At 43.5% G+C, this 26,491-nt stretch overlaps 1 protein-coding gene across 1 annotated transcript in view; it reads right to left on the bottom strand.

The window, feature by feature from the left end:
• Positions 1-25,574, bottom strand: part of sema3e (sema domain, immunoglobulin domain (Ig), short basic domain, secreted, (semaphorin) 3E) — a gene marked incomplete at both ends in the record, with an annotated part of 49,984 nt that extends 24,410 nt beyond the window's left edge. The window contains 4 exons of the mRNA XM_080736882.1: positions 4,430-4,549; positions 5,587-5,646; positions 6,503-6,663; positions 25,457-25,574. Coding sequence (XP_080593008.1) covers positions 4,430-4,549; positions 5,587-5,646; positions 6,503-6,663; positions 25,457-25,574 — 459 coding nt within the window. The remainder of the gene's footprint in view (positions 1-4,429; positions 4,550-5,586; positions 5,647-6,502; positions 6,664-25,456) is intronic.
• Positions 25,575-26,491: the final 917 nt, after the last annotated feature.

The following is a 26,491-nucleotide window of genomic DNA, read 5'->3' as shown; positions in this document are numbered from 1 at the left end:
AAAGTATAAACTTTGTTGTACCTCAAATTGCAATGTACCAGCTCACAATACATTGCAACGGGATGTGAGCTTGTATATTTGCTATTGCTTGTAGAATCGTGGAATGTTTGACTATTTTTGCTGAATGTTTGCCCATTATGACTTGCACACAACATCGCCGCTAAGGTGTATGTGGTTATTAAATGTGTGTGCATCAATTTAACATATAAATACCCTAACATTAACAACAACAGTCGATGGTGGGTACTGGACTGGGTATTATTCCTTGGTGCCCCACACAAAGTTTATCCAGTCTGGCAAAATGGTAATTCCAGTCTACAGTAAGTATTATATCCTACACTATGAGCTGTGCCTTTCTAAAATGAGATAGTCTAAGCCACTATTTAAAAATGAAATGATGCCTTCTCCCAAAATGATAGATGCTTTCATGAGACTAAGGCACATTTTGGCTTCCATTTTGGGTTCCAATTACCGATAATCCTGGGCTTTAGAAAATAGCTGTTTTGAAGGGAGAAGAATGGTGTCTGTGAGATGTGCCAATGAACCTCGAAATAGAAAAAGGAATGCGTTTTGGATTGACATTCCTCACATGATTTGGTGAGAATTTATGATTGTAATGATTATATAATATTTTACCACAGTTAGTTCTGACCTTGTGATTGGCTGAGAGCCTTGCTAATGTGTGCAAATATGTCCGAGTAACAGCGCTCGAAACTCAGCCACCATATTTACCTTCTATTCTAATAATACATCTTTAATTTACGGAATAGGTGTATACATGTGTGTCTGTCACACAAAATCTGTCCTTGGCATAACTTGGTGTGCAAAGCCAAAAGGCAGCAACGGTTTATGTCAACCCGAAAAATCACAAATATCTGTTTCTGTCAGCTGGGAGATTGTAGGCATCGGCCTCCCTGATTAGCTGACCCGACCCGTCTGCTTAACTGATTGGTAGGGCTTTGTCTAACGTTTGTGCCACATATCGGTATGTTCCTGACATGCATGTCCCCAAATACACTGGCACCCTTTGGGTATAATGAATAATAATGGAACTGTGGTACGTATAATTCAATGTACTTGAGGTCATCCAATGTACTTGAGGTCATGCTATTCCATAATATTTCCACTGGTGTGCTGATCTATGACCATAGGACACTAGCCAATATTGCAACACTCCGTTTCAGCATGCATTATACACGTATACACCACAGCAGAGCATATTGGAACGCTTTACAGGCAGCTGCAGCTCTATACTAGTCCAGCGTTGTCCAGGGCTGTAAACATTCCATTGATATGAGTGATGGGGCAGTGGTGTGGCTGTTTCTGTTTGGAAGGTGTGATGGGCTTTTGAATGAGTGGAGCAGAGCTGTGGAATGCAGGCTGAAAAGCATTCTGCATGTGAAACACCACAGACACACACACCCTGGGAGCAGTTCACTGTAAACATCTGGAAGATACCTTTCACAATCTCACTTATATATATATATACATGTAAGCACACGCACGCACACACACACACACACGTGCACAGATGTATGTTTGCAACACGGACGCACGCGCGCGCACACACACACACACACACACACACACACACACACACACACACACACACACACACACACACACACACACACACACACACACACACACACACACACACAACATCTTTATTTTGCGTTCCAAGTATTTCAAGATGCAGATCACGGCTACAGGAAGCGTCTCCTTATATGGCGACTGCCAATAGACCGTTTGTCAGCCTTCTGATTGGTCCCTGAGACTCCCTGACTGGCCAACCAGAAAAAAACATTCACTTTTTGCTATCGGGGGTGGAGTTTGTGCAGTGGAGAATGTTAAATGTGGCTTTCAAAACTGTCCGCAGTGCGCGACACGGCGATCGCCCGGTACGGCCGCGATCTCGGCCGTGATCTCGCTCATCATAATGAATAAGCTTCAACAAACTAGTTCACATGGACCATATCAATGGTCTAAGAGTCACGATTGGGTACATATATTTTAAATGGGCAGAATTACGAAAAGCCAGCCTATTATGTGAGGTTAGGATTATAGTTCTGTCCTCTTCCTACCCAGGATGCAATGCGCGGTCTATTCTCTTTCTGATCCAGAGGATTAAACTAATTAAAACATTTATTTTCGGGGGAAAAACTACTGTTTTGCTATGTAATTACTGTACCTTTTTCTTCCCTTTTTATTAATATCACGTAGATGTGTTTTTTGTGGTACTTTATATAGCTGTAATGAGGCTATGAAGGGAAAAAAAAATCCCATCCACTACCACTATAAAAGAATCTGCAAAGAGGATTCTGTCCCACTGGGATTAAACAAATTAAAACATATATTTTCGGGTAAACCCCCTGTTTTGCAATGTAACTACTGTACCTTTGTCTTCCCTTTTTATTAATATCACCTAGATGTTTTTCCTTTGGTACTTTATATAGCTGTAATGAGGCTATGAAGGGAAAAAAAAAATCCCATTCACTGCCACTATAAAAACAATCTGCCCAGGGTCAAATGTCCTATCATAGTAACAGGGCAGAATGGGGCGGGATTTGCAAAAGGGCTTATTATCACTGACACTGAACAGAATGTAGCCAATGCCTTTAGCTCTTGGCTTTGGCATTCCTGCAATCTGCAGGCCTCTCACAACGATTTATGGACATTACCGATACCGAGGCTTCCAAATATGAAGACAAGCCGCTTACATTTGTAACCAAGCTGTATATTGGCATGCTTATGACGTTGGTACGTAAGCACCTTTGGTAAGGAATGCCACACGCACACCACACATGCGTACGTGCGCGCGCACACACACACGCGCACACACACACACGCACACACACACACACACACACACACACACACACACACACACACACACACACACACACACACACACACACACACACACACACACACACACACACACACACACACCTGACCTCACACTATGGAGGCAACACAGTGTCTTTGGAGTGCCTCTGCTTCTGTTCTGTTCTGTATTCAGCCTGAGGTGTACAGGGAGAGCCAGGCTGTTTGTTTTTTCCTGTCCAGATTATCTAGAGCCAAACAAACAAACATACTGCTACAGTGCTACTCCCCACGAGGGTGCAAACTCTACTCTTTCAGTTCATTTATTGTCTCTCTGCCACACTCCATCTGTCTTACTCTCTCCCTCTCCATTTCCATCTGTGGTCGTTCTTGTCTTTTTCTCTTCACTCCCTCTCCTATTCTGTCCACACTCTCCTTCTTCTCTTGTTTCTTCTATACTTCTCCCCTCTCCCTATACCTCCTTCTCTTTTCCTCATTTCCTCCTCTCTAGGAGAGACAGCACTCCCTGAGGTGCTCTGGTGACTAACAGTGCAGGAAAGTGCAAACTTTGCTAAGAAAACTGTTGAGAAAGTCCTAGAAATCTGTAGAGAACAACACCATGTTATTTTAATTTTGCAAGTTTCTGAGAACTTGTGCACCATAAGTCTGAATTTGGACATTCCCCTTTGTTTCTTAATATATAGTATGTAAACTTTTATTTCGGTAATTGCTATGAATATGTTATTGGTCCCCGTATAGAGAAACGAAGCCATGTCGTCATTTGTGCGTAATGACGCCCTCTAGGGGGTTCATGCTGGTATTGTTTTGTATTCAAATCGCCATTGGGAAATTTGCGATTGCCGCATATAAGGACTGTGTTAAAAAAATAAACACACCATGTGCGCGTTTCTGTCAGCGGGGGGGTTCTGCATAGTTTATGATATTCATTCATATCTGATATAGCCTGTTGTCAGAGAAAATGTAATCAACGCTGTCCTAAATGTTGGAAACTACAGAGAGACACTCGTGTCTGGGACAGACTGTCGCTGAGAGCATGTCCGCGCACATGGTGTGTTTATATTTTTAACACAGTTCTTATATGCGGTGATCGCAAATTCCTCAATGGCGATTTGAATACAAAACAATACCAGCATGAACCCCGTAGAGGGCGACATTTCACGCCATTTCACGGAAGTGACATCACACTTCGCTGCTGAATAGCGGAGTGTTGTAAGCTGTGTACTTTTTTGAGCAGTGCTCCTGACCTGGAAGGAGCTAAGCTCCAACATCTGGCTTTGTCCGGGCTCTGAAGTGTAGTGTGGCCTAAATCTGTCCTACTTGGCACAAAGCACTCAAAGTTTGTTGTACGCCCAGGGTCACATTGGCCAAGCTTCGCAAGGCGCTTAATGAAGATTAATGAACTCATAAATAGCACCGCTCACTTCACACTAAGGTGTGATTTTCACAGTACCAACCAAGGGGTTTCACTCTCAAATGTTCTTAGGTGTGGTTTTTAACCTTTTTCATGTTTTGGAAGAGGATGTGTACAGCATGCGCTCCATTTCTTTAGTTGAAATAGGAAGTGTCAGTCAGTCAGTCTCACCTGTGCTGTGTGTCCCACCCTGACCAGGCCGCAGACGGGGTTAAAGGCTCCTGTCCCGCAGGCTAATAGGTGGGTGTGGTTGTACTGCTGCAGCACCTTGATGTAGTTGGCACACTCTGGCTGTATGGAGACAGAGAGAGAGAGAGAGTATGAGATACACTCTGGCTGTATGGAGACAGAGAGAGAGAGAGTATGAGATACGACAAAAGTGTATCTCGGTGTAGGGATGGGACCATATGAAAATGTCATATCACGATCATTGTGACCAATACAATTTACAATATTATCGCGATAATGAAAATATCCCCAACATCCATTATTCTGGAGGGGAACATTTGCCAAAAAAAATTGCTGATCTACAAGCTCACAACGGGTCGCAACACCACGCGTTGTGAGCTTGTAGATCGGCTATTTTTTCGCAAAGAGATTTGGTAGAGAGTGAAAAAAGACTGTATCAAGTACAAATATTATAAGTACGTTTTACCAATAGAGGGTTTTCAATGGTACCGGATATGCAGCTCGGCAAATAAAAGCTGAATTGATCCCAGTGCGTGACGGAGGACGATATCACGATAAATTAAATCTCCACGATACAATTATCGCCAGTGTTTTTTTATCACGATAAACGATAATATCGCTTATCGTCCCATCCCTATCTCGCTGTTAATTTAACTCCGAAGAGTTTACAAAAATGTAATCGTCTATTTGGTTCCATTTGTACACACTCTTGAGTTAAATAAACAATGAGGATTTTACTGTGTTTTATTGCTTGTGCATCACTAATCTCTCAAGACAGATTTTCAATTTGGAAAAACTGTCAAATTAATGAGTTTCCTGATTGGTGCATAATTAATCATTGTTCATTCATTGTTTAGTCAACTATTGTTTATGATAATAAAACTTATAGGTCAACACTCTGGCATGAAATGGGATGAACCGATGGTGAAATGAGGAATGGAACGGGTAAACAACAAGGAAAAGAGATTTTAATTAAGGAAATGAAGAACGGTCAGGGTTTTACTGCACCATCCATAACAACATTACATCAATAGGTTGAGCCAAGGTTAATGAGAACTAGTGTGAGGTATGCTAATCGATAGCATAGCGGTGACAGAGCCTATTGAATTATGTCTGGATCTAAATTAGCTGAGTGTTACCTTCTCCCTGCCCTTGTTCAGACATTCCTCTACTTGAGACTCGGTGCTGGCCCAGTGGATCTGAGGAGAGAACACAGTTTATCCTGAGATTTATACAAACTGTTGGACTTTGAAGTCAAATATAAAAACAAGAACAAGTGTTGCATACATGTATGTGATTGGTACTCTAAATCAAATGTAGTTTTTCCTAATTCTTTGTACTGTATTGTTACTGCACTGTTGATAATAGGGGATTTGGGGGCGGCATAGCTGAATAATGGTTAGGGAGCCTGCCTGGGGAACCAGAGTCCCAGGTTCGATTCCAGGCCAGTGTAGCAATGTCGATGTGTGTCCCTGAGCAAGACTCTTAACCCCTAATTGCTCACACGCTCCTTGTGGGCAGTAAATCTGCAGGGTTGGGCTGAAAATACTGAATTTCCCTCACGGGAGGAAAAAGGTATCTATGATTCTATGATAATGGCTGTCTTTGCATCGCTTCATGTTATGCACATAAACATCTGGAAGATACCTTTTCACAATCTGTAATACAGACACGTGCGCACTTACACATGCACACACACACGTGCACACTGCACACACACACACACACACACACACACACACACACACACACACACACACACACACACACACACACACACACACACACACACACACACCTCTCTTACTCTCTGCCTCTCCTCTTTATAATGTAATGCTCCATCAATCACCTCTATCATCCTGCTGTAACCTCTATCTAACCACTTTACTCTCTCTCTCTCTCTCTCTCTCTCTCTCTCTCTCTCTCTCTCTATCTATATGCAACACACGCAAGCAAGCACCCACCCACACAATCTGTTTGAGTAACCTATTGACCCAGGAGGGGTAGAGTTCAGTGTGCTCCTCCTCACACAGACAGGTCATAGCTATAGCCTACCTCTCTGTGGTGCGTGTTGACCCGCTCCAGGCTCAGTGAGTACAGGGAGTTCTTGGCCCCTATGTACAGTCTCTCATGGCCCTCGTCCAGCAGCATGGTCTGGGGCTGCAGAGAGGCCCTGGCTCCCTGGAACACCCAGGTCCTGTTCATCTGCCATAGCTCTGCAAGCACATAAACACACTAATTAGAACAGACAGGTAAAAAGAGAGAGATATTGTTTTACTGCACGGAAAGATACTGTATAAAACAGTCACCTGACAGACACAATGCAGACAAAACCTAGCCAGCGGCCACATATTACAGTAACAGAGCAGATATTAATTCTGTCTCCCCCGTTAATTCCTTAACGCCTGTTGAAAAGTTTATTCACCTTGATTCACCTTTCTTAAATCATTTCTTCTTTAGAACACGTGGGCCTCTCTTCCTTTATTTCTCTACACAGGATTTACTTCCACTTCAGAATTATGTTTTACCCTACGGACTCTAAACCGCGGTCTCGCAAATGTGATCTCTTCCTTTAATCCCTTTCTCTTCAAGCATGTTTAACTCATTTCGGTGTAATGTATAATTTATACTCTGTCGTACGATGGTGTTGCAAATCTAAACAAGCTTACGATGCGACGCCGTCTTACGAGATTAGGATGACGTCCTTGGCCCCTGGCCATGCATGGCCCAAGGACGCAGCGCAACATGTGTTCCTGATCCAGCTCCTCCCCAGAGGGCCAAGGGAAGCAACAACAGGGTTATCTGTCCTTCGCCACTCTCCGGCTTCCTTATGCCAAGATTATGCTCTGCTTTACAATGGCATCCAGTGACAGCACATTTTGATTTAGATTTAGTCATAGTCTTTTGAATAAAATCTCATTTAGTTTTAGTCTTAATTTAGTCTCCTGAAAAGTTTTAGTTTTAGTCTAATTTTAGTCAACTAAATATCATGAGATTTTAGTTGACTAAATCTACAGTTGATTTAGTCAACTAAAATGTATTTTGGCAGGCCTTGATGGCATCGTACTGACTGATTTTTCACTTGGTTGCATGCTGAAAATAGCCGATCTACAAGCTCACTGTGAGCTTGTAGATCGGCTATTTTCAGCAAGCAACACCTGAGAGCAACCAAACATAAAATTACTTTCTCCTCCACTAGTCCCTCCCTAACGTTTTAGTCTAGTTTTTATTTTGTTGACGAAATTGTCAATATATTTAGCCTTAGTTTTAGTCATTCCAGCTTAGTTTTTATTTTGTTTTTATTTCGTTTTCGTCAGTGAAAAAAACTCTGTCGACACACATTTTTCGTCATAGTTTTAGTCTACGAAATCAACACTGATGGCATCGCACATGGATAATAGCAGATCTATAAGCTCACCACAACACACTGTGTTTACTATTTTCGGTGTGTACGACAAAGCATGCTGTAAATCTGACTTTTATTTACTCCTCTGCATCGACCTAGCTCCCTCTGACTCCATTCAACAGCTTGCATGATTTCTCTGTGTTATGGCATTGTACAAATTTGTTTTTGTTTGTGGTTTTTATTTGACATTGAAGACATTCCAAACAATTACATAGGAAATGATGCTATGTGTGAGGCTGTGAGGGATAGAGTGAACAATGCAAAAGCAGTGGAACAAACCCATTAAAATGAGCGTTTATGGTGATTCGTTACGGGTTTTATACATTGCATAGTTGTGCTGCATGTTTTTTTTCTTTTTTACGACAATTATGGTTGGCTATCCTTGGAGCATGTCAACAAGTTAAATGAAGCCTCGCCGCCTCCAACATGTCTATTATTTCCCAATCTTTGAGCTAGCCTTCGCAAGAAGGCACCCAGGACACTGCAAATGTCCCCAAAAGCCCGGGATTTGAAAAGAGGTGGGGATACGATTCCTGGGAAAGATGGTGTGATTAGTGCAAGGGATATTTGATCTTCACCACGTAACCTATGGCCCCTGTATCCAGGAGGAAGTGCTTTCATCAGACAGGAAACGGAACCGTCCTCTTTATCAGACATTGGTTGATTTCTGCCCCGAGGCAGAACGCGCGTCTCAGCTTTCCCATCCAAAGTCTGAAGTGCATTAGCAAAAGACAACAGTGAGACTAATGCCTGAGATCAGCTGTTAGTCGCTGTCAGGCTAACATAATACCATTTGACTTTACAATAAATGGGCTGCAAGAAGAGTTTCACATGCATTTAACTTTAAGTATTTGCTTCACAAAAAATCATAGCCGTGTCTGTGGACACAGAAACATGCACATGCGCTCGGGCACGCAAACTCATACGCACGCGCGCGCGCGCGCGCGCACACACACACACTTGCAAACATAGACATCAAAGGGGGCCCTGCCCTTTTATCCCTCTGTAAAAAAAGTGCCCTCTCCAGCTCTCCAGACCATGAATGCAGTTTTTACTATGGTGAAAGAAATGCAAATGCCCTCTTTCCATGCCATATACCTGAAGGCAGCATTCAAGAGAATTGCCTTGTGCAAAACTCTCCTGAACTTGAATGCAGCGTCTCATGTTGAAAGAATTGTCCTCTCTGTGTAGAAATCCATGCTTTTTCCTACGCCACATCTCCAGTATGCACTTGATTATGCTTAGTTCAGTGTGGTATCAAGCACTGAAAATAGCCGACCTCCAAGCTCACAACGCGTCGCGCTGCGATGCGTTGGAGGTCTGCTATTTTCGAAATTTTTAACCAAAAGGCCCTTTTAAAAATGTCAGCCCTTGCCTCTCTATTCTCTGCACGTCCCTGCACACACACATACACACGCACACACACGCACGCACGCACGCACGCACGCACGCACGCACGCACGCGCGCGCGCGCGCACGCACGCGCGCACACACACACACACACACACACACACATGCAGTTTCATCTGTGTGATTGAAGCTGACAGGCTGGTCCTCTGTACTTGGTGCCTCTGATGTGAAGCACGCTGCAGCTCCGTGCAGAGGGTGAAGGACCTGAACTCGGAGTGGACGCCCCAGAGCGGTGCACTTCCCCTGGGTCTGCCCCGGCTTAGACCTGTGGGCCCCGGAGCGCATGGCTGGGTGTCCTTGTAAGAGTAAGGAATGGGGATCTGGTATGTGTTACTGCGGACCCCCATAATGGCTCACACCATGGGCGTTCTGCACGGCTCACTGTGTTACAAATGTCTGCCCCATTTGTTCCACTTTCATTGCCAATTTAAAACCAGCCAGACAACACAGAGGGAGAGAGGAAAACACTGGCTACCATCACCTGCCCCACAGCTGTCTCCTCGGGGGGGAAAACCTCTAATGCCACGCCAAGCATTTAGCTCAGAGGTTCCCAAACTGTACCTTGCTATTCCCACTATAGCCATAGACTCAGGCTGCAGCACCCCTATTGGAAAATTACCCAGAAAGATTTTTTTGTTTAATGTATCAATTTATTTATTTATTGAAAATGTAAATTTTGTTCAATTGTTTGACAATAATGATTAAAGGAGCTATAGACAACTTTTTTTTGAAAAACGGATGCTAAAATAAAAATAATGTTTCAAAAATATTTTATGAAAAAATAGCTTCATATATGTGTTTCTTTTCCAAAATGACCACAAAAGCGTAAAATAATGATAAAATAATAATTTTGGCCATTGTCAGGCTGACACTTTGTTTACATTCTTGTATTATGTTAGACTAGGATGTAAACAAAGTGTCGGCCCTACAAAGAAAAGTTGACTATAGCTCCTTTAAAGGGGATGACCACCCATTTTCAATATTGAACTATGTCAATAATATACCTTAGAGGAGTCATGTGGAAATAAAATATAATAAAAGTCCCTCCCTTTCTGTGTTGCCTAGAACTGGAGGATTGATTTGGGGGTTTGTAAAGTACACCGGTGTGATGTCATGTCGGTGTACTTTACAGTACAAACCCCCAAATCAATCCTCCAGTTCTAGGCAACATAGTGGGGGGTAACTTTTTTTTAACTCCTCTAAGGTCAATTAATGACATTCAATATTGAAAATGGGTGGTCTTCCCCTTTAATGACATGCCCAACTATTCAGGTTGTAAGTGGTTATGCTAGTAAAATAAATGTATGAATTTAAATGGAAGATAAACCATTTTTTATTTAATTTTCCTCCCCTTTACAATTGTTCAAACAGCGGACCCCCGGGGGCCACGTTCTCCAGTCTTGTAGCACTCAGAATATTAGGGAGGCTAACCCAAGATTCTGGTGATTCAGAGGGTTAATTGTATGATTTGTTATTTCTGCCGTCTGTATATTTTTAGAGCGACGTGATCTCGCAGATAGAGGCCGTGACGTGTTTTGCCCTGTTTGCGCAGTTCATTCACAGCAACGCCACGGACTCGGTGGCTGGTTCTTGTTTGTTTTAACTGGCATTAGATCTCCACGGAGCGCGGAGAGGGAGCGTGTTTATTTTGCTGCTGTTAAGATCTGCAGTTGGTGGAGACAGGTTTGTTTTGGTAGCGTTAGATCTCTGCGCTGGCGAGGTGGCACAGACAGAGCCAAGGATGCAGCAGCGCTGCTGCCAAAGGCCTAGATCAGCTTCCTGTAATTATCTAATCCATGTCGTTAGAGCTTCCCTTGGAGCCCTCACACAGACACACCGGTGTGCACAAGAGTGCGTGTGCACACACACACACACACACATAGCCAACACCTTTTTTGTACTGTATCTCTCTTTCTATCTATCTGGGATTTTAATAGAGCTGGGATCTTCAACGTTTTCAGGTCAAGGACCCCTAGTTGAGAGAGAGATGAAACCGGGACCCCCACAACTTTTTCATAGATTCCATATGGTTTTATTGTTTGACAGCACAATCATCAGTGTATTTTGGATTCATGTTAATTTGTGTTTTCAGATAGGCTATACGTATTTAACCACGTGAACACATTTCACTCCGTACATAGTCTGCTCTTTTTACCCTCTACACCAAACGTGCTGAAAATAGCCGATGTGAGCTTGTAGATCAGCTATTTTTGGCTAAAGTTCTCAGAATATGGACGCAAGAATACGGATTCAAGTGGTTAATATTAAAAAGGAGAAAAAAGTTTCTATCACACAAAGATTTGGAGGACCCCCTGTAGTAACTCTGAGGACCTGCCGTTGAAGACCCTTGGTATAGAGAACAATATACCATTATGTCCTTGCACCTCTGTAAAGGTGTGTTTCTTCATGTGGAGCCAGATTCACTGCGTCTCGCCATGATGACAGACTGTGACGCCTATTGAGAGTGATGGAGTGAACAATTCTTCGACCGAACCCATTTTCCGCACGCTTCTCACCTTGTTCAGGCCTTAATGAGGAGTGGCAGTGAGCATTGCATGTACAAATACAAGCTCACACACATAGATTCACACACATTATGCTCAGACACGCTTGGTTGGTCGCTCACACATGCACGCACATAACACTAGGGCATGCATACACACTTTGACAGCTGCTCTTATTCATATGAATGTGAATGTATCCATAATCCATAAGGTGCACTTCACCTTGGAATGCCTCATGTGACACTAACTTGGACAGAGGATGGAAGAGAGCAGGACTCAGCTTGCTTGTGCAGGTTAACCACTTAAAGGTGATACACCATGCATTTAAAAAGTATTTGTCATATTGTTTATGTCCCAAAAACGTTTTTCAAAAGGTCTTAGGCTAAATTACCACTCCTGAATAGATAGCCTCTCTCATTTTTGAATGGCTCTCAGAGCATTTTCAGCTGTAGTACCACCTTTGGCCTGAACTGCACCCCCCCCCCCCCCCCCCCACCAAAAAATCTTTTTGAAAAAATATTTTGAAAGAAAAAAGAAAAAAAAAATCTTCAAAAACAGCCGTCGCTGACGTCAGCGACAGCAGCAAATCTGGACAGCCTGTTTTGAGAACCCGTGGGATGCTTTTAACCTCCGCCTTCCCAAAACCAGAGAAAGACACAACGGTCAGAAATGGGGGAAAAAAAGGTTTTAAAATAGGAAAAGTGAAATTTCATGGTGTATCACCTTTAAAGGAGTAGTTCACCCCCAAAATGACTTTTTTTCCCCCCTATTGATTACTCACGCCATGGAGACTTGAGTTCAATAACATTTGTTGGGGGTGAACTACTCCTTTAAGCCCTATGTGCAGATTGTGCAGATTGTGCACGTTGTGCGATTTCACTATTTCAAATGTTTAAATTAATGTCTGTCTGTCCGTGGGTGTGGGGGTGTATCTGGGTGCCTAGATTATGCTCAGATATAGAGATCCCAGATGTCGTCAAGAACATTTGGTGTTTTCAAATGGCAATGGTTTCTGTTGCATGTGACATCGGACCTTAGCTCGATCAGAGAGAGCGAGAGAGAGAGAGAGATCCTGGGCAATGTTGGGTACCGAATGTCAACAAGCCGATCGAGGTGTGTCACGGATAGAGAATCGGGACATAAAAAAGCCTTTGTATAAAATTGATCAAAAGTGTATGTATTGACAAGCCTGATGGCAAATACCCAGCCATCCCAATTGTCACCAAGCTGGACCAGGAGATAGCCAATGAAGGTCTGAGAATCTCATGATGTGACCCCCTGGCATATAAGGGGTTAAGATTTCAATGATGCAACCGTGAGCAAAACCACGCTCAGCTTTAAAGGTGATACACCATGCATTTAAAAAGTATTTATGTCATATTGTTTATGTCCCAAAAACGTTTTTCAAAAGGTTTGAGGCTAAATTACCACTTCTGAATAGAGCCTCTCTCATTTTTGAATGGCTCTCAGAGCATTTCAGCTGCAGTACCACCTTTGGCCTGAACTGCGCCACCCCCCCCAAAATGTTTTTGAAAAAAAATAAAAAATGAAAAAAGATTTTTTTTTTTTTTTTTTTTTATGACGTCACAATCGGCAGATGACGTCACAATCGGCAGCAAATCTGGATAGCCTGTTTTGAGAACCCGTGGGATACTTTTAACCTTCGCCTTCTCAAAACCAGAGAAAGACACAACGGTCAGAAATGGGACTTTGTGAGGATAGAAGGTGCTAGTCAGCTAGTGGGACCCCAAAAAAAGGTTTTAAAATAGGAAAAGTGAAATTTCATGGTATATCACCTTTAAAAGAATTCAAGAACTGAGGCGTTGAGGGACTTGTGGCTGCTCAAATTTGAGCAGTGTTCTGCACAAGTTGAAGTTGAGCCATAGGCCTAGAAGTGAACCGCAGTACAGTAGGTTTAAAATTAGGTGTGGAATTAGAAGGATTTGAAATACAACTAAATCAAAGGTAACAGCTGCTGGGCAATTAATCAGTTGTATTTTTTTACACTGATGTGCACTTTTTGTAAGTGACATGGTGGTCTGAGCCAAAAAGTTTTACTTCAGTAATCAATTCAGTTATCTGAATTTAGCTGCAGAACATTAAATGCAATCTATTCCTTGATAGGAATTATAGTATGCAATTCTTCACACTGGCTAATCTACTACCATTATTGATATAATGGAAAGTTAATGCTGTGTGTCGTCAGCATAGCAGTGATAACAAGAAAGGATATTAAGAGAAGACTCATTGAAATATGACCAAGTATTGCCTCTTCCTAGGGCTCTTCAGGTCAGATGATGATGATGATGTTAATGATGATAATGATGATTATTATTCAGTGAAGTAAAAAGTTCCAAAATGGTATGGAATAGATAGATCTAAAACTGAGGACAGATTTTGCACTCCGATAATACATTATCATGATGGAAGTCTATTAATCAGCTAAATTATAGACAAATGCATTGATAACGTACAGTACACAGCAATCGGAAGGCACTCTAATCATGGTAAGAGGTGTTTATGATTATACAGTCAAGATAGGAGGGCTCCTTCCTCTGTCATTATCCGAACCAGTTGCAGACAGAGAGTAGCTGTAGTCACCATTCAGCCTCCTCAGTCAAAGAGGGGATTTCCACGTCTCTCCTCCTTGTCATTCTCTCCATCTGCTGCCAATGAGCATTTTTTTACCATCAGCTATGGGGCTGAGAGGGAAGGTGTGCATGGTTCAAACCGTGCTCCCGTACTTCAAATGGAAAAGACGGAGTAGAAAAAAAAAGACTCCCTCAAGACAGACACTTTCAACGGCTGTCTGAAGAGTGCTGAAAGATGCCCGGGGAGATTTGGTGAAGTTAAAAATCAAAATAAACTCCTCTGATCCCCTCTTTATCCGAGTATGGAAACATTGGTTTTCCTTTACACCCAGAGAGAGAGCCTGGGGCAGGGGCGTCACACCAAATTCTGGGCCCTGGGTACAAGGATTCACTGCGGGCCCCCCATGAATGTTAAATATAGAAAAATACCAGATATACTGCGAGCTTGTATATCTGCTATTTTTGAAAAATCGTGAAAATTTGTGCAAGAAACCTATGTCAAGGACCCCCAAGATGATATGTATTTGGCCACGGACCCCAATCTCAAAATATTTAGTTCCAGGGACCCCCAGAAGCAAAATTTGAGTTAGAAATGTTTGCTTAAAAAATACATACCGGTATTCAAAGATTTTCACACATTTTCACAACTTTTCAAAAATAGCAGATCTACAAGCTCGCAGCGCGGCACTCGGTGCCGCGCTGTGAGCTTGTATATCTGCTATTTTTCAATAGATAAAGTTACTAGGGCCCCTCCACCTTGGGCCCCAGTAACTCAGTCCCACTTTCCTACACCTTGTGACGCCCCTGGCCTGGGGTGTGTGTGTGTTTCTGACTGTACAGTAGGAACTGCTTATCATTTTACCTCCTGGGGACGAAAACCGTTCGCGTCAAAGTCAAAGAAACACCGAGACAAATGCACTCATAAAACAAGAATGTCAGGAAACTTACAGTAACCACACCAAAATAAATTTCTTGTAACAATTTGAGCCGTTGCCAAGCGCTAACCGCACATCTCATGTCAGAATTTGGCCCGCTCGCGACAGACGGCTTCCTAGGCAAACGTATAACTTACTGAGTAATGGTATTCTCGCGCTGGACTCGAAACAAAGACAAATACTGAAGTGGGTCAGAGCACAGGGCTCGGTAATAAGGACTGTGTGTGCCGCTGTGTAAGCCCTTGGGCTTTGGGGGCGAGTTTTTGGGAGCTTTGCGGGCTGGGGGTGTCGTGCCATTATCAGCAGCACGGCCTTGTATTCCCGTACTAGACCCCTGGGTGAGGGGAATGATGTCATTAAGCAAAATGAAAGCCACATGGGGTGACCAAGGAGGAGGGCGACAGGAGAGAGAGAGAGGGTGAGAGAGGGAGTGCGTGTGAGAGAGACACAGAGACTCCTTGAGGTGTAAGAGCTCTGAACAGTGGAACTAAACTATAATTGTGTAGTCTATAGTCTGTGGTATGAATCAGGAGAGAATCATTCACAGCTGACAGTTGTTATTATGGCCAGCCTGGAGAGATTCAAGTTTCCTCATCAAACCATGTACTGTAAAGTGGGTGCCAATATAATTGATGGGGTTGCTTATTATTTGACTGACTCGCATCCAACCCTCCCCCCATCTGTTCCAAAGCACAGTCCTCTCAACCACAAGGCCAAGAAGCGAAACTTACTGCTAAGATGAATTATTATTGAAATATTTATTGATGCATTAAGCTCTGTGACGACTTCCAAACTACACATAAACAGCATATTTAATACTTGAACTGACTAAATGGCTTTAATATTAATTCCAGCTTAAACAGACCTACTGCTACATTAAATAAACCATCATTTTCTGCACAATTAAACAAGTCAGAAATATCAAGCTGCAACAACGTCTGCAATTTATCGGTTCATTACAGTTTGCCAATGTGTTTATATTATATTTTAGCATACGTAGCACCTGCAGCAGTTTAAGTTGGCGCTTCCTCACATTCTCCATGATGGATTACAATTATTACACTACCTGTGATTAACCAAAGTGACTTTCGCTGCTGGATTTGGGGGGGATTTAGTGTGAGTGTGGCATTCTCACATTCCAGATAGTATCTCTCTCCACTCTCCCACAGGTTGCCATGGGGATAGCGGGGGATGTAAAGGGACATACAGTATAGTACAGACAGTATACAGTCTGGTAAACACACTGCTTTTTACCATGCTGGGCTACAGCTAGAGATGGGACGATAAGCGCTATTATCGTTTATCGTGCTAAAAAAAACACTTGTGATAATCGTATCGTGGAGATTTAATTAATCGTCCTCAGTCATGCACTGGAATCAATTCACTTTTATTTGCCGAGCTGCATATCCAGTACCATTTAAACCCTCTATTGGTAAAAGGTACTTATAATATACGTATACAGTCTTTTTTTCACTCTCTACCAAATCTCTTGACTAAAAATTGCAGATCTACAAGCTCACAACACGTTGTGAGCTTGTAGATCTGCTATTTCTTGGCAAATGATCCGCCCCAGGATAATGGATGTTGGGGATATTCTGATTATCGCGATAATATTGGTCACAATAAAATGATATGACATTTTCATAATCCCATCCCTAGCTACAGCTACTGCTCATCCCTTCGTCACCACCTTAACCCTTGCTATCCTTCTTCACCATTTAAGCCAGTGGTTTTCAACCCTTTTCATATTAAGGTCCATTATCTATGTGGCATTTGAGCAGGCGGACCACCATTTGTTTTATCCCCTCAGACCCCAAACTTTGAATATTTTGTTATCATTGGATAAGATTTTGTCCACAATTCCATGCTGCATTGATGTGGCATAGGAGAGATAACAGGCAAATGTTGATCAAAATAACAATTCTTCTGCATTGTCTAATTATATAAACTTCTTGTAAATTAAGTAATGCAGATGTTTAACAACAATGTAACTCTTGAGAGCGTAAAATGAAACCAAAAATGGTTTCATAAAGCTCTATAAGGGTCCATTTGGTTACCAATTCTCCATTTAGCTAGGGACCACCTGGAACCCCCTTAGGGACCACTGGTGGTCCCCGTACCACTGGTTGAGAACCACTGACTTAAACCATATACTTCATCGTACAACGAGTGGCCGAAATGGAGTAAGCTCAATGCGTTTTTTGAAAACATTAACACCAGGGTTAAAGCTTTGATTAATTGATTGATCGAATTCTTTATTAGACGGAAATGTAAACAGCATGAGGTACAGTCGGACATTTTTACTAAAAGCATAACTCAAAAAAGTCCCGGGGACTTTTCCATTGTGGTTCGATCCAGCTGCAAGTGTGAATAAAACATTGTTTTGAGGCTAGAGTCTTCTATTCAGAAGTGTACATCCTGTGGTCTGGTAGGACCACCACGGGTGTCAAAAGAAACAAAGTCAAAACAATTTAGCTCCTTCTCAAACAAGCTGTCCATTATCGCTCAGCCACTATGAGACAGCTTGAACCCATTAAGACCTACAGTAGGGCCGATTTCACAAATGCTAAATTGGTAGTTCTCAAACTTTTTGGTGCCATGGACGGACCCCCAAATTGATTTATATTTGGCCGCGGACGCTAAAATGGAGATATGACACAGATGCTTTCCTGGTTTAAACAAGTTAACCCATTTAGGCCTACGATTATTGACTGCTTTAACTACTGAAAAACAGCAGATATACAAGCTCGCAGCGCGGCACCGAGTGCCGCGCTGCAAGCTTGTAGATCTGCTATTTTTGAAAAATCATGATTTTTCTTGCAAGTCTTTGAATATATCTACTTAAAAGCGAACATTTGTAACTCAAATATTTGCTTCTGGGTGGTCCCTGGAACAACATATTTTGAGATGGGGGTCCGTGGCTAAATACCTGTAATTTTGGGGGTCCTTGACATGAAAAAGTTTGAGAACCACTGATTTAGAGGAAGGATTTAGAAGTCGGGTCAAAGATCGAGTCAAAGATATTCAAAGACTTGCACTCATTTTCACGATTTTTCAAAAATAGCAGATCTACAAGCTCGCAGCGCGGCACTCGGTGCCGCGCTGTGAGCTTGTATATCTGCTATTTTTCAATGGTTAAGGCTTAAAATAGTGGTTAAAGTGGTTAAAATCTAACGTGACTCGGGCGCGTTCCAGGTATTTGAGTGTTAAATAAGTTAATGTGGTTAAGATGATTTAAGAGACAAACACACTCCATCCCTCCAGTCTTCCTGCTCCCCCCCGGTTCCCATAAGCCATGTATCTAAGTGAACTCATCCCCTCTCTGTCGCCCCTGCGCTCCGGAAAGGTCAGGAAGGATATTAGACTTTCACCAGCTGCCTTCCCTTCTGGACGCCTCGCTAATGAACTGAAGAGCACACACATTACACAATGGGAGAGAGAGAAATAAGGCACTGGGGTGGGGGGGGCGAGGGGGGCACGGCAAGAGAAAATTTGAAATTAGAGAGAGAGAAGGACAGAGAGAGAGAGAGAGAGAGAGAGAGAGAGAGTGAGAGTGAGAGTGAGAGTGAGAGAGAGAGAGGCCTAAGTGGTTAGAGGTTACAGGGTGATGGAGGTGATAGACGGAGAATTATAAAGAGGAGAAGCAGAGAGTAGGTTGTTTGTGTGTGTGAGTGTGAGTGAGCGCGTACGTGTGCACGTGAGTGTGTGTGTGAGTGTGCGTGCGACCCATGCGTGCGTGCGCGAGACATACAGTACAAGACTAAAGGACACTGAATGACAGAGATAAGGGAGGTAGATATTAAGAGATAGAGCCAGAGTTAGAAAGAGAGGCAGCAGAGAGAGAGATTGAGCAAACCGAGATAATGAGAGAGAGTGACGAATAAATCAAATAAAACATAGTTTACCCTTTGCTGACCTGAAAGGGACGATTTATCTCTGCGTCATCATATTCACCATTTCCTAATGATTTAATATCAGGCCTGTGCCGTCGGCCCTCCGGCTCCGAGCCTGCGTGGTAAGCGTTAATTACAGGCCTTGGCACACATAGGTGGAACCGAGTTAATGGAGCTCCTCAGTTCACACATTAGCTTTAGGAAGAGGAGGTGGTGAAAAAATCCCCACCTTCACTTCTGGCAGGCAGAACCAGCAGCGTGCAATGCCGGTATTCCCCATCCTCATCTCTCATAAGAGTTTTAGCCGCAGCCATAAGTCAGTGGAGGGTTGTAAAACGCATGCACACAGAGAGCGCCCTTTACCTTCTGTCTGGGAAGGATGGTCTTAAATTACTACTCAGCAGGGGGTTCCATATATCAGTAATTACTACCTGGGTTTATTCACTCTAGGCAGACGCGAGCACACACATTATGCGCACGCACGCACGCACGCACGCACGCACGCACGCACGCACGCACGCACGCACACACACATACACATACACATGCAGGTGCGCGCACACATTTACCCACACAAGCTGCAATATGAAGACATATACTATATTTAATGTGATGCATTTAAATGAACATAAAATTTCCCAATGAATGCCACTATTCAAGCATCATATAGGGAGCTCCTCCCAGTGCTGTACTGGAAACGCTGAGAAAGAAAAGAGAGAGAGAGGGAAGGGTTTCTAAAAGAAGAGCAACACATTAGCTGTATGTACACTTCTAAATTCTAGATACAGTACGGGTGAGGTGTGCTGAAAATGTCGCTCCCGAGTGCTTTTAGCAGCTTCTTGTTTGAGTTTTGGGGAGAGGAAAACGTCGGGCTAAAGCATGGAAGTGACATGGGCTTATTTATACAAGCCAGTGGGTATGACGCTCTACCTGTCAAAACATTCTGACATCACTGGACAGCTTTATTCAAGCCGGGACATCACACAGACCTGCTAAAGCAAAATATTTATATATGGCACTAAATGATTATGACTTTTAAATAAATACGTTGCTGGCTGAGATACTGTCAACTTAATTGTCGTGAAACGCCGCAGTTTAATGGCAGCCGTCTCACATACAGTGCCAGGGCAACTCTCACTCTCTCTGGCATGTTTTGAGGGGAGCATGGCTTAGTTGGCTGCCTCGAAAACGTGTCAACTCATGTTATTTGATTTTTTCCATCGCGGTGCCACTTTCCCCAACCAGTGGAATGCGTTTGAGTACAAACAGAAGCAACTGTAACCAAAGTTTTATCCCGCTCAAGGACCCATGACGACTTTTTGTCTGTTGTTTTATGTTCCTTTAAACACATAATGGTTTCTCTAAGCGCATGTAACCAGAGCAGAGCTCAACAGGTATCCATTATATACGGGTGTGGTGGCGCTTCTAGGCTCACTAAACCAGGAATGCATGAATCTGAATCAGGGCCCGCTGTTTCAACACCGGGGAGCAATAGAAACCATGGCTGGATTGAAAACTTGGCACAGCTGGATGATCAGGATTGCTGTGTCCAGTGAAAAACGCTAAACCACACTCTATTCTGAAAGCAAGTGCAAAGACCACTGATTTATCCAGCATCATTACACTTGCGCAGAACTTCAGGGCTTTTTTGGGGAGTGACTTTGAACTGATTAGGTCATTACTATTAGGAAAGTGCTGTATCACCCTCTCTCTCTCACGCTGCAGCTCCAGTGATCGGCCAAGCGTGCGGCTATAGCACTGCAGAGCGAAGGACAAATCTCGGCCCAGCTACCTCCCTGCAGCCCACCATGACACTGGCACTCGCAAGCAGTGCAAGAGCATCATTAGCAGCTGAATGGATGTTTTTCCTACTCTGATGAGCTCGGTCCACTCTGGGAACCTGGAAAGTTGTTCAAAGTTGTTGCCAAAAAGTTTTAGAAGTTATGGACAGTATATAGTAGACAGCATACTGTACATTCTGATTCCTCTGCAACGGTGGGCTCACATCACATAATCACCCAGGGATTAAGGACATTGATTAGCCCTAAAGTCATAGCCATTGAGGTGTATTAGAGGCTCATAACTTGCATTTAAGGTCTTTCGAGGCTCGGCGGCTGGGGCCTAGGATCAGTTCTGCACTGAGGAAAGCAGACAATCTGCCATTGTAACTTAATACAGGGTGAGATTAGGCTAACAACCTTCTGGAACATGAGTTAATTAAGATCGCAGGCCGCAGAGAAGAATGAAAGAAAGTTACTGGGTGTTTGTTTGGGGGAAATCACCAGTGGTCCAGAAATAGACGAGCAGTAAGGAGATGAAAAGAAAGGGATGCTAATAATTTTAACCAAGTCTGCATTAAGTGCGGCGCACATCAAAGCTGCGGAACATTTATGTTCCAGGGTAGGAACTTGGACAGTCGCCCTTGAAACATCTGACAACGTTCCCAAAGGAATTCATCCCCAAAGAAACCAGAATAAAGCTAATCTGAAAATGAGCACTTATTAAAAAAAACAGAGGCCCAGTTCTATTGATCCCACACCAGAAGGACAACAACAGAAGAAAGGTAACCAATACATTCCAGTAGTGATTGTGTTCATCATGTCCATCATGTTCCCCTCCGCTGAAACGGGAGAATCAAACAGATAGATTGAATTACGATGGCTCCTCTGCCCTGTTTATCCGCCAGATGTTATGGTAATATTTTCATAGTCCTGAGGGTGAATAGTTAAAACCACATCCCACACTGCCCTGAATCACTTCCAAGGCCCCGCCGTGCGAAGAATTCACACTATTCTGTGAACGAGTGTGTGTGCGAGTGTGCCGGTGTCATACCTCTGCATTTGTGGATCTACTGTGTGGGTGTGTGTGTGTGTGTGTGTGTGTGTGTGTGTGTGTGTGTGTGTGTGTGTGTGTGTGTGTGTGTGTGTGTGTGTGTGTGTGTGTGTGTGTGTGTGTGTGTGTGTGTGTGTGTGTGTGTGTGTGTGTGTGTGTGCGCGCGCGCGCGTTTGTGTGATTCCTATGGTGTCTCTGTGCACACTAGTGAGTATGTGTTTGCGTGTGCTTGAGGGTGTGTTCAAAATCACTGGCAGGGGCCATGAGGCATATATTAAGGCTTAGATGTTTTTCATTCCATAATGATAGGATCCAACTGCAGCACTCCCCAGCACTCTCTGCTGCTAGCCAGAACATGTAACAGAGAAACTCAGAGAGAGAGAGAGAGAGAGAGAGAGAGAGAGAGAGAGAGAGAGAGAGAGAGAGAGAGAGAGAGAGGGAGAGAGAGAGAGAGAGAGAGAGAGAGAGAGAAGAGAGAGAGAGGCGCAGTTATGGCATCCACTCTCCCCTCGGGCGGTTAATGAATTGGGTGATATATGAAAGTCATGGTTATTAGAGATATTGATGTGGCATTTATGACTAAGCACACCAGCATGGCTCTGCTCACAGCTGGAGACTGGATATTAGTATATACAAAGATCACATGGAACACTTGACCAAATGCACCCTGTTTCACATTTCTTTTACTCCTTAGTCTTGTCCTTCTTTCCGTCCATCCCATGTGTTTTACTTCATCTTATGTAACGGCTGTACTTCCACCGTTTCACTTAACCCCATTGAGACTTGAGGGCCAGATTCCTAACAGTTTTCTGAAAAACCTGTTTCTATGTCAGTCAGTGGTTCTGACTTTTTCATGTCAAGGACCCCCCAAATTATAGCTATCTGGCCGAGGGCCCCCCATCTCAAAATATTTTGTTCCAGGGACCCACAGAAGCAAAAAAACAACAACTAAATGTTATACTTATAATATAGTATATTCAAAGATTTTCAGGAATATTCACACATATATATATATATATATATATATATATATATATATATATATATATATATATATATATATATATATATATATATATATATATAGGCTATATATTAGTAGATCTGCAAGCTCATGTGAGCTTGTATATCTGCGATTTTTGAATAGCCAAAGTATATAATAATGGTTAAAGTGGTCTTAAAAGAGAACTGTATACAAGCAGAATGGAAGTTTAACCATTTAAACAATACTAATTTGACCGTATTCCCGAGGGCCATTCCTGTTCTCTCTGCACCTCGGCGAAAATAGCAGATCTACAAGGCAAGCTCACAATGCGTCGCAATGCATTGTGACCTGGTAGATCGGTTATTTTCTTACTGAATGTTAACCGCATATAATAGGGATGCTAATAGGGTTCAAGTACACAAGGTCCTCCTGAGCTCCAGTCTGTTGTGTTTCAATTCAAACCACACCACACGAAAAGTTCTTCTCGCGTTCATCTCGTAAGTTAAAGAGCTCATAACTAGCTCACATATCAGCATATTTGTGTTTTACCGACCATACAAATTCCACACCTATATTCAAGCATGGCCAACCGGTGTACGTGGAATCGTCACTTTCTGTTGCTATAGAGATCAAAGGAAACACGGGGGGGAAGGGAAGGGAGATGTTTACTATTTATAAAAGAGTTTTATCTACAAAGCAGAGAGAGCCCTCATTATTCTGTAAGGAGATACAGTGGAAACAGTCTGCATACCAGCACATACTGTAGCACACAAACACATGCTCACACACATGCACAGATTACACACACGGCTATATTTGTGAGGATTTTAGATCGATTCTAATTGATTGACCGTAGCCTTACATCACCCCTACATGTCGAACCTTAACCTTTACCATAACCTCAACATAAGTGTAATTCTAACCCTGCACTTTCCGTAATTTCCTCATCTTGGTGTCCTTGTGAGGAAAATTAAAAAAGCGCACGCACGCACGCACACACGCGCGCGCGCACACACACACACACACACACACACACACACACACACACACACACACACACACACACACACACACACACACGCACACGCACACGCACGCACGCACGCACGCACACACACACACACACACACACACACACACACACACACACACACACACACACAGTAACTATAAACTACATCCATTCCCATATCCAGAAAGCTACTCTATCACAGCACCAGTATAGTGTGGGAGAAAGCCACATTGTGTAATCTCAGCCACCATGGCCAGAGTGGCAAAACAAACCCCCGAGTCAACAACACAGATGGAGAAAAACATCCACAGCCACAACATCCAGCGAGCAACAACAATAAAGCTGACAAAGTCATTAGAGAGGGCTTGACCCTCTTTCACAATTAACGCTCACACTGTGAAACCCAGAGTGTTAGTTAAAACCCCAGAGAGTAAAGGTTGTTACACTATCAGATTTAAACAGAGATTTAAACAGAGATACATGAACACTCAGGATATTACAGTCTCTCTCTCTCTCTGTGTTTCTCTTTCTTTCTCTTTCTCTCTCTCTGGAGAGGCATCAATCTTAGATAACAATCAATAACAATACCATTAGATCCATTAGATGGTAATGATAACCTGGGACTTCCTTTACTCACAGCTGGCGTGGATTGCGAAATGAAATGGAAGAAACACTACCCCATTTGGTACTTGGACAAAATGTCAAAAATGTTCTGATTTGTTTTCTTTCTTTTCTTTTTTTTTTTGTAGGATAAGGCCAGTTAATACATCTTCTGTGTTGATGCGGTTACAGCACAGTTACACATCTGTTGTGCCTTTGAGCCATAAGAAAAACCTGTCGTCAATTAAACCACCCTTAAACAATTTTCGGTAGAAAAGATCACAGGCAGTCTCGTGTGACAGGTTTCTGCGGTTGCAGTACCCTTTTATCAGCCGTGTTTATTTGGGTGGCACTCCAAACCAAACAGTCATTGTTTAATCAACATTTACACCGCCAATCTAATCAGGAATGTTGGGAATACCTGCTGACAGTGTGGTTAGAGTCAGGGTCAGGCGAAGCGTGCAACAGTGTGAAGAAACAAGAAAAAAAAAAAACATTTTGCACCGTTACACCTGTCTTGGCTTCAATCTACCGTGAACTCACACGGTAAAGAATGTTCGTTTCCACCCAGCCTGCGTTGACTAGTCTGGAGTCTGAGCGACACGGCATGTGTTCAATTACCCAAGGGCTCGCTTCCCTTCTTTTTCATTAAAGTAGTTAATAGAAATATTTGGCTTCATTACATCAAATAAGAATACAAGACATATACTGCATGTGGCAGCACACACAGCATCGCACGCACACACACACACACACGCGCGCGCACACACACGCACACGCACACGCACACACGCGTGCGCACGCACACACACACACACACACAGGTACAGGTATCACTTACCTTTGTGTGAGAGCCGTATCCTGGGGTAGACGCCGTGGGCTGTGGGTGCCGAGCTCCACGCGAAAAAATACAGCAGCATCAGTGTCCGACAACACACACTCCTCACCCGCTTGGCCATTGTCACTGTGACACTTCACGCTTTGCTCTCATGTACACAGTCAGCCTGCACGGGGTAGTTAAGTCCATCCAGCAAGGTACTGTCTGGGAGAGGAGAACCAAGGTCCCTGGTGGGCTTTGTGAGATGCTAACAGTCCACAACGATGGTCCCGCCGAGAGATTGCAAGATTACAGAGTTACCTGAGCTGCTCCTATACGGTGTCTGCTCTACATAGATACCCTATATATCAGTCTGCTTAGAGCTGCGTCCACCTCACTGCCCGAGTGGACAGAATAATGCAGCAGGTCAGCTAAGCGGAACAGAAGTCCAGTTGCTACATTCACACTGCAGTGCCTATACCACTGTCAATCCACATTCATGTGTGTGTGTGTGTGTGTGTGTGTGTGTGTGTGTGTGTGTGTGTGTGTGTGTGTGTGTGTGTGTGTGTGTGTGTGTGTGTGTGTGTGTGTGTGTGTGTGTGTGTCTGGCTATATGTCTGACTGGTTACCTATATAAAAGCTTACATCCAGTCTGTCTCACTTGTCTGACAAAAGGAAGCCGCTATAGATGAGTCGCACTCAAGGTGTGCGCGCGGGGAGCCGCTGAAGTGTAAATCCTCTGTGCGTCTGTCTGTCTGTCCCAGCGGGCAGGGCAGGCGGAGGGACAGGGGCTGGGGCTGCCTGGAGCTTCAGCCTGCGTTCCTCCAGGGTCCAGTGGAGCCAGTCATTCCCTGGATGGGAGCCCAGGAAAAGGAAGCTCGGGTGCGTGCGTGTGTGTGTGTGTGTCAGGTCAGTGTGTGTGTGAGTGTGTGTGCGTCTGTGTGTGTGTGTGAGGGAGCAGGGAGCCTCGTGTCTGGCGTGTGGTCTCTCTGAGCTGGGGAGGAAAGTGAGGCTTGAGGTTCCTAACTCCCGCTCACGCTTGAGCAGCCCGGGGAGGAT

This window comes from Nannobrachium achirus, assembly GCF_963921795.1.
Source record: "Nannobrachium achirus genome assembly, chromosome: 11".
Taxonomy (NCBI): domain Eukaryota; kingdom Metazoa; phylum Chordata; class Actinopteri; order Myctophiformes; family Myctophidae; genus Nannobrachium; species Nannobrachium achirus.
This window is presented reverse-complemented; position numbering and strand designations above follow the sequence as displayed.